At 36.5% G+C, this 16,777-nt stretch overlaps 1 protein-coding gene across 3 annotated transcripts in view; it reads left to right on the plus strand.

Annotated features, from left to right (window-relative positions):
• LOC105229117 (G-protein coupled receptor dmsr-1) overlaps positions 1-16,777 on the plus strand; it is a 283,338-nt gene that overhangs the window by 239,446 nt on the left and 27,115 nt on the right. For all 3 annotated transcript variants that reach the window (XM_049453470.1, XM_049453471.1, XM_049453469.1), the window contains one exon: positions 6,769-7,164. In XM_049453470.1, the coding sequence (XP_049309427.1) occupies positions 6,904-7,164 (261 nt within the window). In that variant the 5' untranslated portion in view covers positions 6,769-6,903. The remainder of the gene's footprint in view (positions 1-6,768; positions 7,165-16,777) is intronic.

A 16,777-nucleotide genomic window follows, 5' to 3' on the forward strand; every position in this document is an offset into this window, starting at 1 on the left:
AGTGCCAGAATTTAGCATCGCAAAGTCTTGGATAGCAAACTACTGTGAAAGCACAATGTGGAAGAAACAGTAAGGAAGGTTAGCAATGCTTTATATGGGTGTGAGTAGATGCTCGACACAACCAGGGGTTCTCTCATGCACCTGTTCTACACAGCCATTTTAAGACCAATTCTGCTTTGTGGTGCAGGACTATGGTGGACAAGCGTACAGAAATCTACCTACCAGAAGCCAATGGAAAGGGTTCAGAGGCTCGCTGCGCTGTGAGTAACAGGAGCTTTAAGAATAACTCCAACGGCCCTTGAAGTGCTACTAAACTTGCTGTTCCAGAGTCAACGTTACGTAGACAACCAAGCAGCAATCAAGGTAGCAACATCGTATCGCATATCGGCCAGAAGTGTCTTGGAAAGCAGAGCAGTAAAGGGAAATGTTGTCAGAAGTAAGCAAATTCACTTCTACCAGGTCAAAAGCCAATCGAGGCAAGGAAATAGTGGACGAGATATCACCGTATGGTGTACGGCTAACACCCGATAACGTAATCAACATTGGGAAAGCCATGCATTGTCAATACGGAACGAGCTACTTGAATAGAATAGACTGTAGGTACATGATCGAGATGATCAATGGATTCTCTTGTGCAGTTGTCCCACATTGGCAAGGCTACGCTGTAAGCATCTGGGGTCACCACGGTATGATACACTAGAAGATATCGATAGTGAGGCTAGAGAGGCTGTTGAAACTCGCGTCAAATGCAGGCATCCTAAAGGATGACTACTCCTCATGGACCTAGTAACTAAACTCCTTCTGGTATCGCGAAAGTACCAAAACTGGTCTATGCGTAGCTCATTGGCCTACCTTTAGTTTCTCAACCGAAAATTTAATAACTTTTGGTCACCGACACGACACTGTGCGGCACACGAATGACCCTCGAAACTCTTAAGCAAATGAATTGCCATTTATTGGGTTGAGTGAATGTTGACACATTAGTATTAAACTTTTTGACATTTTTACTTGTCTGCATTGTGACATTGGCAAATCGAAATGCTAAAAATATGAATGCAATGCATACGCGATTTGCCATTCAAAAATGCTGATATCATACAATTGGACCAATTGTGATGCATTGAGAACATTTGGCTGTCATAAGCTTGCCACAAATGGATTTGCAAGCGTTTCGTACGCTTAATGAGAAGCCGAGAAAACGAGCGGGCGAAATATGAAAAGTTGCAGAAATATGCAAAACGCGTCAAAAGTGACACACCAGCGAGCGACGCTGAAAAGCCACCACCTAGTCAATTAACAAAACATTTTTGACACTTCTGTCTCGATGCGTGTATGTTTGTATGGATGTGTTGGTGGCAACAAATTGCTGCTAATAAAAACGGCAATATTTTTTCGATTAACAAGGCTGATAAGTGTTTATTTCGGTGCACAGTCGCTGCAGGCGGCTTCGAAATTGACAAAAATTAAGTGGAAATTTTAATAAAAATTTTAATTCAGAAAAAGCCGAGAGAAAAATAAATAAATGAAACAAAAAATATTGTAGTCAATATATTGTCAGCTAAATTGCAAAATATCGTAACATCACTTCATAAGTTTATAGGCGAAGGAACGAAACCACTGACATTGAAAAAAATTTGAGTTTTGGTTATAAAGTGGTTATATATCGGGTATCATACATTTATATATTGGTTATCATACACTTACGTAAATTGAAACAAAATTTGAGTTTTGTTATCAAGTGGTTATATATTGCATACACTAATATTGAAACAAAATTTGAGTTTTGGTTATAAAGTGGTTATATATTGGTTATCATATACTCACATACACGTCATAAAATGGTTATATATTGGTTATTATATCTGACAACGATTAAAATTTTTTTTTTTGATGATACGTTGTTTTGCATTTTAGGTGACGATATGTAGTTTTGCAACTTGTCGTGTCTGTTCAGCACACAAGCCCACAGCTGTCAACACACCTGCGCACTGACAGCCATTTAAATGCAGTAAGCTTTTTTACGCAGAAAAACGCCAAACAAAAACAAGCTGTGGCAGTAGCAACACCTCCATTCACTGCAATTCGACATTGATCGATCATGGCTGTCTTTCTCAAAAATATTTGCATCCATTTGAATATTTTTGCCAAAAAAAAAAAACAATTTTTTTTTCATATTTATGTAGTCAAACATCAACGAGGGGCATCTTTTAACATCAAATGCAGCAATCGCTTGTTTTTGTTGTTGTGGTGTGTTGCCCGTAATCTCTGTACAAAAACATGATATTTTTACTTATTTTACTTGCCACACTTGTGCAGCAAAAGTTGTTGCAATCAATTTTACTCATTCGTGTGCACGCAACACAAAATTGATAGCGATAGCATCGCTCGAGGACTGTCTGGTACGCCAATAGAAGATATATTCATATATCATAAATATATAATATATGTATATATCTAAGAGCGAATGACTAGATTTGCTTATGAACACGAATATAACTACCAAAAGAAGAAGAGGAAAAAATATACAAAAACATACGTACATACAACAAATATATAATACTAGTATGTCATGCATTGGCTGGTGTGAGCGTCAGCACGTGCCGTGATTTTGCCAACAACGCAACACTCATGCACCCCTCCATTACCCGTCCATCGTCGCCACAACACACCAATTCATTGAGAATAGCCAAGTCATGTATTAATGCTTATTAATAAAGTTACTATCTGACAGCTGGCAGGTAATAGTAACCAACAGCAGCAGCAACAATAACAACTAAAATAAAAAAATGCTAACAACACAAACAATAAAAACAACAATCTTGGCGTCATGCACTAATTATGTCTCCTGAGATTCGTTTAGTTGACTGGCTGAGTCTAGCTCAGGGCTAGTTAGTTACATACACTTATAAGAATTATTTGGGCTTTCTTCAAGTTTACTGCTTTCTTCTTGAATTTATGCTTTGCTTCTACTATTTGTGTCTGGCGACTTGAATTAGTTTGGTTTTGGGTAGTAAGGTAACAAATGCAGAGATTATTATGAGAAAGAAAATTAAATTTATAAAATTCGTTCATATTTAATTTCAAGTCTCTACTAAATAAATGCAAGCAAGAACAAGTAAGGAAGGACTAAATTTGGGTACATTTGAACATTTCATACTCTTGCAATTTGTTAGGATTAAAGTCAGAGAAGTACCTAAAGGTACATAAAACTTGTTAGTTATATAGGGTCTAGGACGAGTTTTCACTCGATTTTAATCATTCTAAGCACACATATGCACCGTTATAAGAAAAACACGGATTTTTTTATTAATATAACTCACATATTGGCCGATATATGCCGTAGAAAGTCACCCGGAAGTTCGGAAATCTTCGTATTAGGTATATGTGGGCTAAAGGGAAGTATTGACCGGATTCAAAGCATTTTTGATGCACAGTGATAATATTATCAATAAAAGATTTACTGTGATATAGGACTGTCAGTAGAATGTTATGACCGAACTTGGTTGAAATCGATTGGCCAGATCTCGAGATATGCGGATTCGCCTACAAGTGGGCGCTGCCAGGCCCATCGTCGAATTTTGACACCGACTCGCTTAAATCGCTCTCATACCATTTATTGTTCTTTTAGAAGTTTTCAACAGTACCATTATATGGGAATGAGCGTTGTTACCATCCAATTTCATTAATTTTCACACTGGCTGTATTTCTTATAGTATTTGCTCTAGGCGAATTTATTGAAGCTAGAGTGGCTTAGAAGATATGTACATTAAAGTTATTAGAAGACGGATTTTTCAAAAAAAAATTCTACAAGTGCTTTAGCACATAGATTCCCTATGCCAAATAAGAGTTTTATATCTCAATTTATTGCTTTTGTGGGCGCGGAAGTGGCCCATCTACCAACTCACAATTTTTTCTTTCAAGGAACGCGAGTACCAAGCTTCATCGAGATATCGAGTTACAGCTTCCACGAACCCACAGAGTGACAGTCAGCTTTAAAATAGTTCAACTTCTATCGCTATGTCTTTAGGCTTACGAAAAAACCGTTGGAGAGTATTAAATTTTCTACACTATCCACAAAACGAAATATGTTTTCAAGTAGTTGGAGGCGAGATCTGAATTTTTCTATTTGCTAATAAAGAAAAAAGAAAACCGGCAGGCGATCTTATTAATGATCCTCACCTGACGAATACATCTATAGAGGTCGTGCGAAAATTCTAAGTCGATCTGTCGAACCGTTTTGAAATTTTTTTTGCACCGACTCTATAAACAACATTTTATGAAAAACGTGTTTAAAGTTTTGGGAGCCGATTACAATTCTTACAAATGCGTTCATATCTCCCTCTCTCTAGATCCAGAGTCGGTCCACAAGATATGTCGAGATGTTCTGTAATCTTTCTGATGCAATCTCGACGATTTTCAAGAGGTGGCTGGACGACTCGCATTAGGCTTCATCATCTTCGATGACTTCACGAGCTTTACTGCGGGTTTTGTCCCTTAAAAATACTTCTGTCCGTGATAAAGTAGACTCTCCGAAACTCTTCAGTAACCCTTCAATGACTCCGTGGTCGTGATTGCATTTAATATTATTTTTATGTCAAATGTATAATAACCTAATCAGATCATAAGTAGTATTCATTGACAAAAATTCCTTCACTCAAAAAATAAAATAACAGCACATTCAAAACCAGCAAGTAAATAAACAAATTAACTTTAATTTACTATATATATATGAGATATGCAATTAAATATAATTGTCAAAGTTTTTACTATAAAAGTGCTGTGTAATATTCCCAGTAGTTGCAGCAATTATGTCTGGCAATTATGTGCTGCCGCAATGGTATTAATTCCAGGTCAACAGGTTATGCGCACGCCCAGCCGCCGGCCGCTTAAATTAGCACCATAAATTTTCCAATCTTGCGACTTTAATTGCCGCAATTAATGCACGCAATGTTGACCGAAAATTAATTGAGATTTTAATAGCGAGCGACAAATGATTGCATAAACATATTTATTCGCTGCTAGCTCTGTTTCTATTTTGTATGTTTCGTTTTTTTGCGCAAAATTAATCGAAATGTCTCTTAAGAATTATTACAAAAATTATGAGAACAGTGTGTTTTTCAGTATAAATTAAATGAATACAATTAATAAACTTCAAGTAGTGAATATAGGTGATAATATTATCTACTAGCTGCCGGAAGAAGTTTTTATAAATACTCACATTTTAAGTTGAGCAAATTATTAAGGCAACGCATTAAATTTAGATTGAAAAGAAATCAGAAAAGGTGTTAATTTATTACTTATCTGTCAAGAAAGCGACTAAAATGTTTTCCATTTTAATGAATGAATTGTATTTTTTTCTGGTGCCGGACTGAGTGTCAAAGAAACCGAGAGCGCTTGAAAAATAGATAATCTTAAGGTGTACGTAGCAGTCAATATCTTTCGTCGAAGGCTGCTATTAGACTTAGAGAAGCTGGGTATATGTAGAAACACACTAAAATCGTGCACTGTTTCGATTGCTTTCCTTCCAATATAGATCACTACATGCAGAACCTTGTCCTGATGGTTCCTTCTCAGCTCACATACCTGCGAGGTATTCGCGGGGTGGGCGAAGCCATTGGAGAAGGAAGAAATTAAGCTTTTTGACGGATGAATCGATGTTAAGAGAGAGGCAGAGCAGTGTCTTCTGTCGGACTTTAGCAAAGTCAATCTAGTAAAAATAATAGATGTTCTGCCAGGACACTGTGCAGAAGGAACACACGCGGCTAAATATTCTATCGGACGCTCTGTATAGAGGAAGTCGAAGTGAAATTACCTTTACTCTTTCTTCTTTATTCCCCGTCTTTTATCAGACTGAGACTCATAGATATCTCAGTGGACGTACCTTTGGCGATCCAAGCTACGTTGCTGTGATCGATATAACCGTCTAAATAAATTTGTGGTAAACACGAAATGCTTCATCGAACTATGAGGCGCTAGTAATCCACTTTAAGAAGTTTATGCCTAACGCAAAGATCTGTCCAAGTATGATTCAACGATTTAGGATGAACCTTGCGATCTAACTTAACCTAACCAATATAGTGTTTATGATGCTGATTTTGCTGTGAATGCTTCTGACGTGGTGCGTGTAAGTTCTCGAAGGACAATGGTTCACCGTCAGTGCTTACATCTATTTCGATTACATATTCTAGTGAAGTTTCGGGCATGTCCTGAAATATTGTTCATAATTACATAGTTAGGTTTCTGGGTTGAACTCCAAGGCGATGAGAATCCCAATTCACACTGGTCCTCTTTGATACCATTCGCCTTGGAATTGATTAAGATACCCACAGACAGCTTTATAATTTCGATTCCCCTTATTAAAGATATGAACTTCTAGATCTTTAGTATAGTGAAAATTGAGTTCAGTTGAAGATCACTTAAGAGATCCAGAACAAATTTCCAAAAATACAATAATGGTTACAGTGATGATTTCGAATATACCTATAATATCACAGAAGATTGGACTTACTGATATTGCAGATTTTACATCTACTTTAGCCCATGTAGTCGTAATCACATGAGTACAATTCTCATATTGCAATCAAACTTATAAAAATAGTACTGAATAAAAAAATATTCTCCATAGAGTATATTTTTAAAAATCATGCACTTATCTTACAAATTACTCTTATTGTGTTATATATGTCACATAAATTTTAAATCTAACCCCAAATCTAAGCCGCATGAAATTACAAATTCTAACCAAAGTATTTGTTTCGCTTTTTCCAGTTCGCCGAACACATTTTTGCACTTTTCACCCACGCAACGGAAAAGTTAATTCCTCCTCCTAAATTCAACAAGAACGCCTCCGCGCTTCCACTCATATAACCAGGGGCAAAACAAAACGAAAACGGAAACAACAAGATGACATCGAATACCGCTTTATTGAGTGCGGCAGCGCACGCGATGCTTTCCTCCGACCTGTTGCCCAATGTGAATCTCTCTAATTGGGAGAAACTGGTAACCGACGATGAGTTTCGAGATTTCATGAAACTAGTGGAGAAGTACAAGAATCCCAATCATACGCAGGAGACGACTCTACCTAAATGCCATGACTACTGCACTGGTGAATTGTATCAGATGCTGCGCACCTACAATGGCGTGCATGGATATGTGGCGTTGATGGTAAGTCCTACGACATACGAATCCACAACGAGTGTTTGCATGTGTATGTAATATACAATGTATTTCTCATATAGTTCACGCTTACAGTTTTCATTTTATATACATGCTTATGCACACGTGATGTAAGCCAAAAGTTTTAGGGTGTCTCAATTTCGAAAGGCAGTGGCAGCAGGGTGCTCACGTCACTTTTTTGTCTTTTCTCATTTTGTAAACTGTTTTGGCGTCACCATTCTAATGAAAGTTGCTTTTTTATTGCATTTATTCCATCACAATTTTAAATTTTGTTTAGCTTGACAAGTGACAGCTTCAATTAACTCTCGGCTATATTTAATCTGAGCATCTAATGTGGTTGTGTGTGGATATATAGGGCGAGCATTTAGCGAAGTGAAGCAGCTTTCTAAATAAGTGTTGCAACATCTCTTCGCAAAGTTAAATAAAATACATATGTCTTGAGGACCATGCCCTACATTTTAGCCGATTAATTTAGCTTAGTGTTTTATGGCAATTTGTTAGTTTAATTTTTTAAATTTAAATTAAGTTCATGAATAATTCGAACTAGTTTAAAAACTAGTGATAATTGAAAAATTTTAAAAATAGCATCACTCCTGACCGTCGAAAAATCAACTAAATTAATTTTTTTTCTAAAACTTTAAACAACATGGGGAAAAGCAGGTCAAGCACGTGTGATTATAGTGGCTTAGTCTACAAAAGGAGAATCGAAAATTTTAGAAAAATAGCTATTTCTGTCTTAACAAGTACCTTTCAGCTAGATAATACATACCCTACTTTTTTAACTCTTTACTGGAGGTTTGAAAAGTAGCTCTTCGTGTTGGCGATATGCTCTGCATTCGACTAAAATTTCATTTTTTTTTTTCGATTATGGGGCCAAAGAGGGAGAAGAGAATGAATGGACAACATTTTGTAGCCTACTTTTAGCATTTTGATCATGGCGATAGCTGAACAGTGAGCCGATCGATGCGCTGTCATGATGGAAGAGTAGTTTTATCTTCGCCAACCCGAACCATTTTTCTGCAATTCAGCTCGAAAAGATCCTTTAATTCAACACAATAGTGGCATGTAATATATTTTATTTGTTCAAGAAGTCGATGTTGATAGCACCTTGTGAATCCCAGACATCGCTCGTCATCATATTTCTGGCTGATAGAACAATCTACCAAGTTTTATACTCTTGCAACCAGTTGCAACAGAGTATTATAGTTTTGTTCACCTAACGGTTGGTTCCATTTGATTCGTTCAATTTCCAGTACGCTAATCGAGAAGCAATTAATATATTAACGAATATTTAGACACCGGTATCTATACTTAGTTGACTTTTGTTAGAAAATATCGGTCAATATCTGATATATGTAATTGAAACTCCGCGACAGTACTTCTCTGACAATGGTATGTCTGTATGTCAAAAATGGGTTAAATCGGACCAATACTTCCTTTAGTCCCCATATATTTAATATAAAGATAATCGAACTTCCGTGTGACGGCCATTATGTGAGTTATCTCAATGAAAATTGGCTAGCTTGTCTTACTCATAGTAGTGTATCTGTGTGCCAAAAATAAATAAATTTGAGCGAAAACTTGACTTACCCTCCATATAACTAATATCAGCATTTTCGAACATCCGGCTGACGTTACTCTATATGATTAGTCTTTTAGTGTGTTAACAGTTTGTGATATTGGCGTCATGAGTGTTTGATTTTGTCGTTGATTTGGTTGGTTGGGCAGTTTTTTATATGATTTTTTGGGTTCAGGGTTGTCGTATTGCATCCATTCCACATCACCTGCCACAATTCCATGCAAAAACGATTTTTTCTTTAAGCGTTCAAGCAACATTTCTGTCATGCTAAATTTGATTTTTAACGTATCTTGGCTTCAATTCATATGTCACCACAATTTCCTCGCTCTTGCGTGTAGCCGGTAGCTTTTAAACATTTTGAAATGGCTGCTTGAGTGTCTCCTAAATAAGCTGAGAGCTCTTTTTTTATTTAGCAAAAATCTTCGTCGAGTTATGCTTCCAATTCCTCATCTTCAAACTGCCCAAGGCCTTCCCCGTCTTCCGAGTCAAAATCACCACTTTTAAATTCTGCAAACCACTTTTGGCACATTCGCTCAACTATAACATGTTCATCATAAACTTTCAGAAAAATACGCTGGCTTTCGGCCGAATTTCTCTTCATTTTAAATAGAATAATTCCACACAGAAGGGAATAATACTCAAGTTCACCATCTTCTGGCATACCCTACGAATATAGTATATTTACTTACGTATACCATATATGTATATTACAACTTGCGAGTATTTTATTCAATTAAATTTCTGCATATTTAGTTGAAGGACACGAAGCAAAAATTGAAATGCTGCCAAAGCTTTAAATGCTAATGAATTAAAAAGTCATGCATATTTTGACTTAAAAAATGAACAAAGAACGCCAAAAGAAATACCTGAAACTCAAAATGCTCACTCTGATATCTTACAAAGATATAATGGGTATGAGTGTCTTAAATGCTAATGGCTTTCTTACAAAGTCATGCAATGTTTCTCGGTAAAATCTCCATTAGCCGAAGACGCTGAGAAGTGTTTGTAAATACTTGTATACCCACGACACGGTGTGTTGTACCGCTACTGTTTACGTCGCCTCTCATTTGGCCGCATGAAGTCCTTAGCAGGTGCGTGGCAGTTTACTAACGTTAGGGTGTCGTAGCCCTCCAAAATGCGCATCTCCCATACAGAAGCGCTACAACGCGAAGGGCAGCGCACTTTACCGCGACCACGCATAGACGAAGATGAATAACGTCTGAATGAATAGCGTACAAAAATAAACAACGTCAAATGGCAACGGGATGGGAAATGGTGCGAATTCAGCAAACCAAAAGGCCAATGGCTGGTAGTAAAAGCCAAAATACAAGCACACGCGCCATAAAGCGCTATAATTGCGCAAATAAAATGTTCGCATTGGCGAAAATCTTGTACTTAATATTGTTGTTGTTGTTGCTGTGTGTGTAGGTGTTTGTAAATGTTGAACTTTCAGACCGCGATGGTGGCTGTAATACACACGTCAGCAAAAATAATAAACAAACAAATAAGCGTAAAATATACGCTCACTCAATTTAAACGCTCACACCAGCCGACACTCGAAAGCATTTGCCAACGATGAGTCTTCATTACATTTGTTTGTATATGCAAATGTTGGCAATACTAATGTTGCAATAACAATGACCACATTGCCCATAAAATGACTGCTGACTGCCTTGTAGACACTGTGTGCTCACACATAAGTAAGTATATATGTGTGTTTTTTATATACATATATGTGAATATGTAAGTGTCGGTGCTGCCATGCGAAAGCCCAGCATTGTGCGTGTCTTCTTTAATTCAGTGCTTTGTTGTGGTGTGGACTCGCCATAAATCCTTGAAACTTTGTTACAACGCACGCTCTGCTGTGACTTACCGCCTTACAGCTAACGGCTGTTTGTGCAAGCAGTATTAATGCGCTTGCTTTAAAAGTTGAGATTAGTAGCTGTCATTTAATGAGCGTTAGTGGCAGTTTATCATGTCTTCGTGCTTCATAAATGTTTTTTCCTTCCGAAGTGTTCATTTTTAGGCGAGAAAATTGTTAAAAATTACATTGTTGGCTGAAATTTAATTAGTGAAATGAGGCGTGCAGGAAGTTGAACGTGTAGAGGACCTGCATCCAGCTTCAAATATACCAATTTAATGGACAAGATTTTCGACAAAAGTAATCTTAATAGTTTTAAATCTGATCTAAAGATTTTTCAAGACAAGGGTATGTATATTCGGGGGTTTATTATGCCAAGAGTCAGAGGCAATTAAAAACGTGTAATTTTATAAATTAAAATTAAATAAATTCTAATTTTAATCTTTCAATTCGATATCCAAGGTCGAAACGAATAATTATAAAAAGAGATAAATGATCATTTTTTTAAGAGGGTTTGACTTTGGTTCCTGAAGGAATGGAAGCTTGATCAAATTTGGATTGACAAAAAAACTTCAATTTTTCTTTTTTTCGGTTTCGACTCATTTTTGGATTGCCACTTGCTACGTCATTGATTGGATTCATAAGAGGTGTTAAGATCGTCTGCTGTTTCTCTGATGTCAATATGAGACGTAATCTGATGATTTTACCATCTGATCAAATTTGACCCGGACTGACAAAAAAACTACATTTTTACTAATTTTAATACAAATATTTGTTATCGGTTTCAAAATAGGCATCTGTTGTTATAAGCTGGACGGATTGGTCTTCAGTGCCTTTAACGAATTTTGGTTTTTTCGCTTCGGCTCATTTTTGGAACGCTATTCGCTAGATTATTGCCCAGTTTCGTCGCCTTATTCATAAACCCACATCTTCTCTTCTTCTTCTTAATTGGCGTAGACACCGCTTACGCGATTATAGCCGAGTTAACAACCGCGCGCCACATCTAGTCGTCAGTAATGAGGCATTTGATAAATATAGGATCCCCATGAACGTGGTTAAGTACTCCTTTTGCGACCTCTTCTCGACGATTTTTTTATTTGCAAAGATTCGGGATTTAGCATCGCTTCATACCGAAAACATTAACCAAATTGTGTTGACTCGATTAAAAAAAAGATGTTGACATCTTATGATATTGCACTGTTTCATTAACTTTTTATGAACGAATCACATCAGGTAATGGATGATCTCAGTCCTTCACTTAATGTTTTATGTCACTTAAGCCATTGTGCCGGTAATAAAGTAGACTCCCCAAAACACTTCTGCAACATTTTCAATGATTCCATGGAAGATGGCGAACCCATTTCCCCAATCATTGACGATGAAATAGATGTTCCATTGTCCGACTATGATGAGGTTCGAATAGCAATTACCCGCCTGAGGAAGAACAAAGCGACAGGAGCCGATTGATTACCGGCCGAGTGATTCAAACACGGGAAGAACTGACAAAGTGCATGCATCAGGTTCTTTGCAAAATATGGTCGGATGAAAGCATACCTGATCCAAAGGTCAAACTCTACGGGCCCTCATCGTTCCTCTCCGGCTACATGGTCGCAAGCACGGACATTGACATTATCTGACGAGTCGGCCTTAGAAGTGTTCGAGAGAAAGGCTGCGCTTGATATCTCGAATTGGAGCCAAAAAGCAAAAAGAAGAAATAATTGGCGCACTGTTGTAAACTCGGCTATAAGCTCGGTGTCTACGCCAATAAAGAGGAAGATAAAGAAAATTAGATTTGAATTTGAATTAGCTCTTAAGAAAAACGTATCAGTAATCAACGTGACTAGCTTAGTCAATGTAGCCATGTCTAGCAGAGTGTCTGTATATATGGAAACTATTGACACAGTTTCTGAGAAATCGATGTGATATATCGAACACGTCCTTTCTCACCAAGAATCTGCTTATTTGTTGCAACTGCCAACAAGCAATAGCATATAGCAGTCAATCAAACTGACCGATCCACATCAAGTTCTTGTATGGAAACTTCTTTATTTTTGAAGGTATTTTATTAGTTCAATGAGGTCGTAAGGAGTTATATTGTACATCACGTATTTATAGGGATGATAATTAACGAAATCCAAAAAAGTGTACTCAAAATATTATGGAACAAGTAAGGAAGGGCTAAGTTCGGGTGTCACCGAACATTTTATACTCTCGCACGATAAAGTGATAATCGAGATTTCATTATCCGTCATTTACATATTTTTTTTTATTTTGCTGTAAAATTAATTAGAATTAAATTCTGAGAGATTTACCGATACTTTCGGTGAAAAATTAGGTTGGGTTAGGTTAGGCACTGAGTTCTTCGTGTTCGATATCGGGGACCTTGAAAAGTTATAGTCCGATCACAACAATTTTTCCACAAGGGATACCTCAGCTCACATACCGTATTTGAGTAAAGTTTTATTCCGCTATGATCATTGGTTTCTAATGTATATATTATACAGAGAAGGCATCAGATGGAATTCAAAATAGCGTTATATTGGAAGAAGGCGTGGTTGAGAACCGATTTCGCCCATATTTAGTATATGTCATCAGGGTGTTAAAAAAGTATTATATACCGAATTTCATTGAAATCGGTCGAGTAGTTCCTGAGTTATGGTTTTTCGTCCATAAGTGGGCGACGCCACGCCCATTTTTAATTTAAAAAAAAAGCCTGGGTGCAGCTTCCTTCTGCCATTTTTTCCGTAAAATTTTGTGTTTCTGACGTTTTTTGTTAGTCGGTTAACGCACTTTTAGTGATTTTCAACATAACCTTTGTATGGGAGGTGGGCGTGGTTATTATCCGATTTCTTCCATTTTTGAACTGTATATGTAATTGCCGTAAGGAAACGACTCTATAGAGTTTGGTTGACATAGCTATAGTAGTTTCCGAGATATGTACAAAAAACTTAGTAGGGGGCGGGGCCACGCCCACTTTTCCAAAAAAATTACTTCCAAATATGCTCCTCCCTAATGCGATCCTTTGTGCCAAATTTCATTTTAATATCTTCATTTATGGCTTAGTTATGACACTTTATAGGTTTTCGGTTTCCGCCATTTTGTGGGCGTGGCAGTGGACCGATTTTTCCCATCTTCGAACTTGACCTTCTTATGGAGCCAAGAAATACGTGTACCTAGTTTCATCATTTTTACTCAATTTTTACTCAAGTTACAGCTTGCACAGACGGACGGACAGACATCCGGATTTCACCTCTACTCGTCACCCTGATCACTTTGGTATATATAACCCTATATCTGACTCTTTTAGTTTTAGGACTTACAAACAACCGTTATGTGAACAAAACTATAATACTCTCTTTAGCAACTTTGTTGCGAGAGTATAAAAATAATAAATTATATAGTATAAGTTAATAGAAAAGGTTCAATTGTATGTCCCAATATCCGTGTTATTTTACCACAAAACTTAATGATGATAGAAGTTCCACTCGAAACTTATTTGCACATATACATACAAATGTTCACATATACCAGTATACACCGAGGTCCGTGCCAGATACATATGTACATACATATGTCCGACGAACACTCAATGGCGTTCAGAGATTTACTTTCATTTTAATTGAGTTAAAAGAAGCAAGAGAAGTGGACAAAAACCGACCACAAAGACCAAAATGAACAAATAACTTTTGTGAGTACATATTGTTTACCTAATTTAATGGCTCCATAAATGCCAAACACATACGCACACACTATTTAATTACACCGCAGATATTTATTTCAATGCGAAGATTTAAAGAGCCGCGCTGATGTTGCAAGCCATTCTAGTTAAATTACACTTTTCCATATAAAAGTTTATATATTGTATATGTAGATACATAAACGCGTAGGTGGGTGAGCGCTTTTGTGTGATAATAAAAAGTGTGGGTCCACAAAAAGGTTAATACCACCGGAAAGTGCGGAAAGTAGCACTAATGATGCTAATTACAGCAAATGGCCGGCTAGTGCAAAAACACGAGAGTATTATTTATTTAACGCACTTATTTACATATATGTATGAGTGTGTGTGTTCATGTACATATATGAGTGCTATTAGGAACTCGTGTTGGCCTCCAGATATGAGAATAAATGGCGTGGAAGAAAAAGTCATCAACAGCATTTATTTATGTTTCGTATGAAACGGGCGAAAATCCACCAAAAATGCGCTTGAAGATTATTTGTATAAATGTAAACACAGTTTTTCTGGTTTCTTCTTTATTAATTATATAATGTAGTGGGTTATTAAATAGTGTGTTATTTTTTATAAAAAAGGCTTTTGAACAAAAAATATAAATAATTTCTCTAGCGGAAAAATGCCAAAAAGTGATCGACCAAAATGATATATATTTGCTTATTTATTCATTAGTATAAATATAAAAAAATAAGTTGAAGTTTGTTTAGAACTACGAAAAGTCTTTTTTTAATTATTTTAATATAAATCTGAAATATCATCTTAAAAATACACTCATCTTCAGTCAGGAAAATCATGCCAATTTTCCACATTTTCAATTGCATAGCCTCAAATGGGTGCCTTCAGCGAATTTATGGCAGATTTTTTCGGTCACGGCTAACTTTTGGGCAGTTTCGACGTCATATTCGTAAACCCACTCTCTTGACGCCAGTAATGATGCGTTTAGGGGCTATATCAGTGTGACACTTTAAAAAATTGTTTTGTTTGCTTTTTCGATAGTTTATGTTTCCAAAGATATCCTGTAAAATCGGCAAGGTCGTATCTTAAATAATTTTTGGATGGCAGCATTCTAAAAAGCGACCGCTCGTAGGTACAAACCTACGAGTATATAAGTGAAACTTTAAACGCGTTTTTCTCGAAACAACATTCTTCAGAACTGCTGACATCATAACTCAATGAGAAATTTACCGATCGTCTTCAAATTAAAACTGAATATTATTGAATACATTTACTATACAATGGCCTACGATCTTTCTGATTAGTAGCAAGTTGTGAATTTGTTTTAGATACTCATTCGGCGGGAATCATGTCAGCTTTTTTTTCAGCTTTCTTTTTTTCGGCATCTTCGAAGACAGCTTATAAATCCGTTATTTTTCAATATTTTTGTAAAACAAAAAATCTTAAAATATAGCTGAAAATATACCTTCTTATTACATTCAAAGACGTTCGAAACATTCAATCGAGTACTTTCTTTTAAAAAAATTCACGCACATCGCCTAGTTTCTCATGCGTTACTTCACGCGTTACCCTGGTATAGCCCCTTAATGAATGTTCTCAACGTCGCTGAGCATTTATTAATTTACAATCTCTACTCGACGTTTTTGCAAAAGTTTCAAATATTTCGGTACGAATCTCGCATTAACGCGGTTCACACCCAAAAAATAAGTCTATACTCATTTATTATAGATCTTCTGCAAATTCTCTTCGCCAACACGATTAATTTCATGCGCTGTTTCTTTAATTTTCCGATAACTTAGCAAAAATTTGTGATCGTCTCGTAGTTTTCCATAACTCGAACTCTTGAATTGGCAATAGAAATCAAATTTCATATAAATTTTCTTCCATATCTCTCTAACTGGAAGCTTTTTATGGATTATGGTGATTCGAGTTAGGGAAGTTCATCTGTATTTTGTAACAAAGAAGCACATATGGTCCAACCGAACGATCGGAATCAAAGGCTTGTATGGAAAACTTTCGCATTTGACGTGGTGTCTTCACGAAATTCCACATTGTTTACAGCTTAAGGTAATAATATAATCTCCGAAAAAATTGTTTAGATCGGATTACTATAGCATATAGTTTCCATACAAACCCAAGTTACTAAAAGAAAAGCATCTGTGAAGGGTATAGCCGAAGTTACATTTTTTCTTGTTTTAGCATAAGACCCACACAGTCAAGTTTTTGAAAGAGATATATATGTAACCACAAACTCTTTTCCAAATATCAGTAAAAGAATTTTTAAACAGGGATAAGGGGGCTACTCTAGCTCTTCGAGCTCTTTTCAGGCATTTTATAAAAGACCGGAAATCATCACTTTTGACATTTTTTATTGATATTTCAAATGAACAAAAAAGAAATTTCAGAAAAGTAGAAGAATGTGTTGGGAGAGGCCTATGTCGTCAGGATTTATTACTCATGTGGTCATTTCAAAAAT

This window comes from Bactrocera dorsalis, chromosome 3, assembly GCF_023373825.1.
Source record: "Bactrocera dorsalis isolate Fly_Bdor chromosome 3, ASM2337382v1, whole genome shotgun sequence".
In the NCBI taxonomy this organism is placed as follows: domain Eukaryota; kingdom Metazoa; phylum Arthropoda; class Insecta; order Diptera; family Tephritidae; genus Bactrocera; species Bactrocera dorsalis.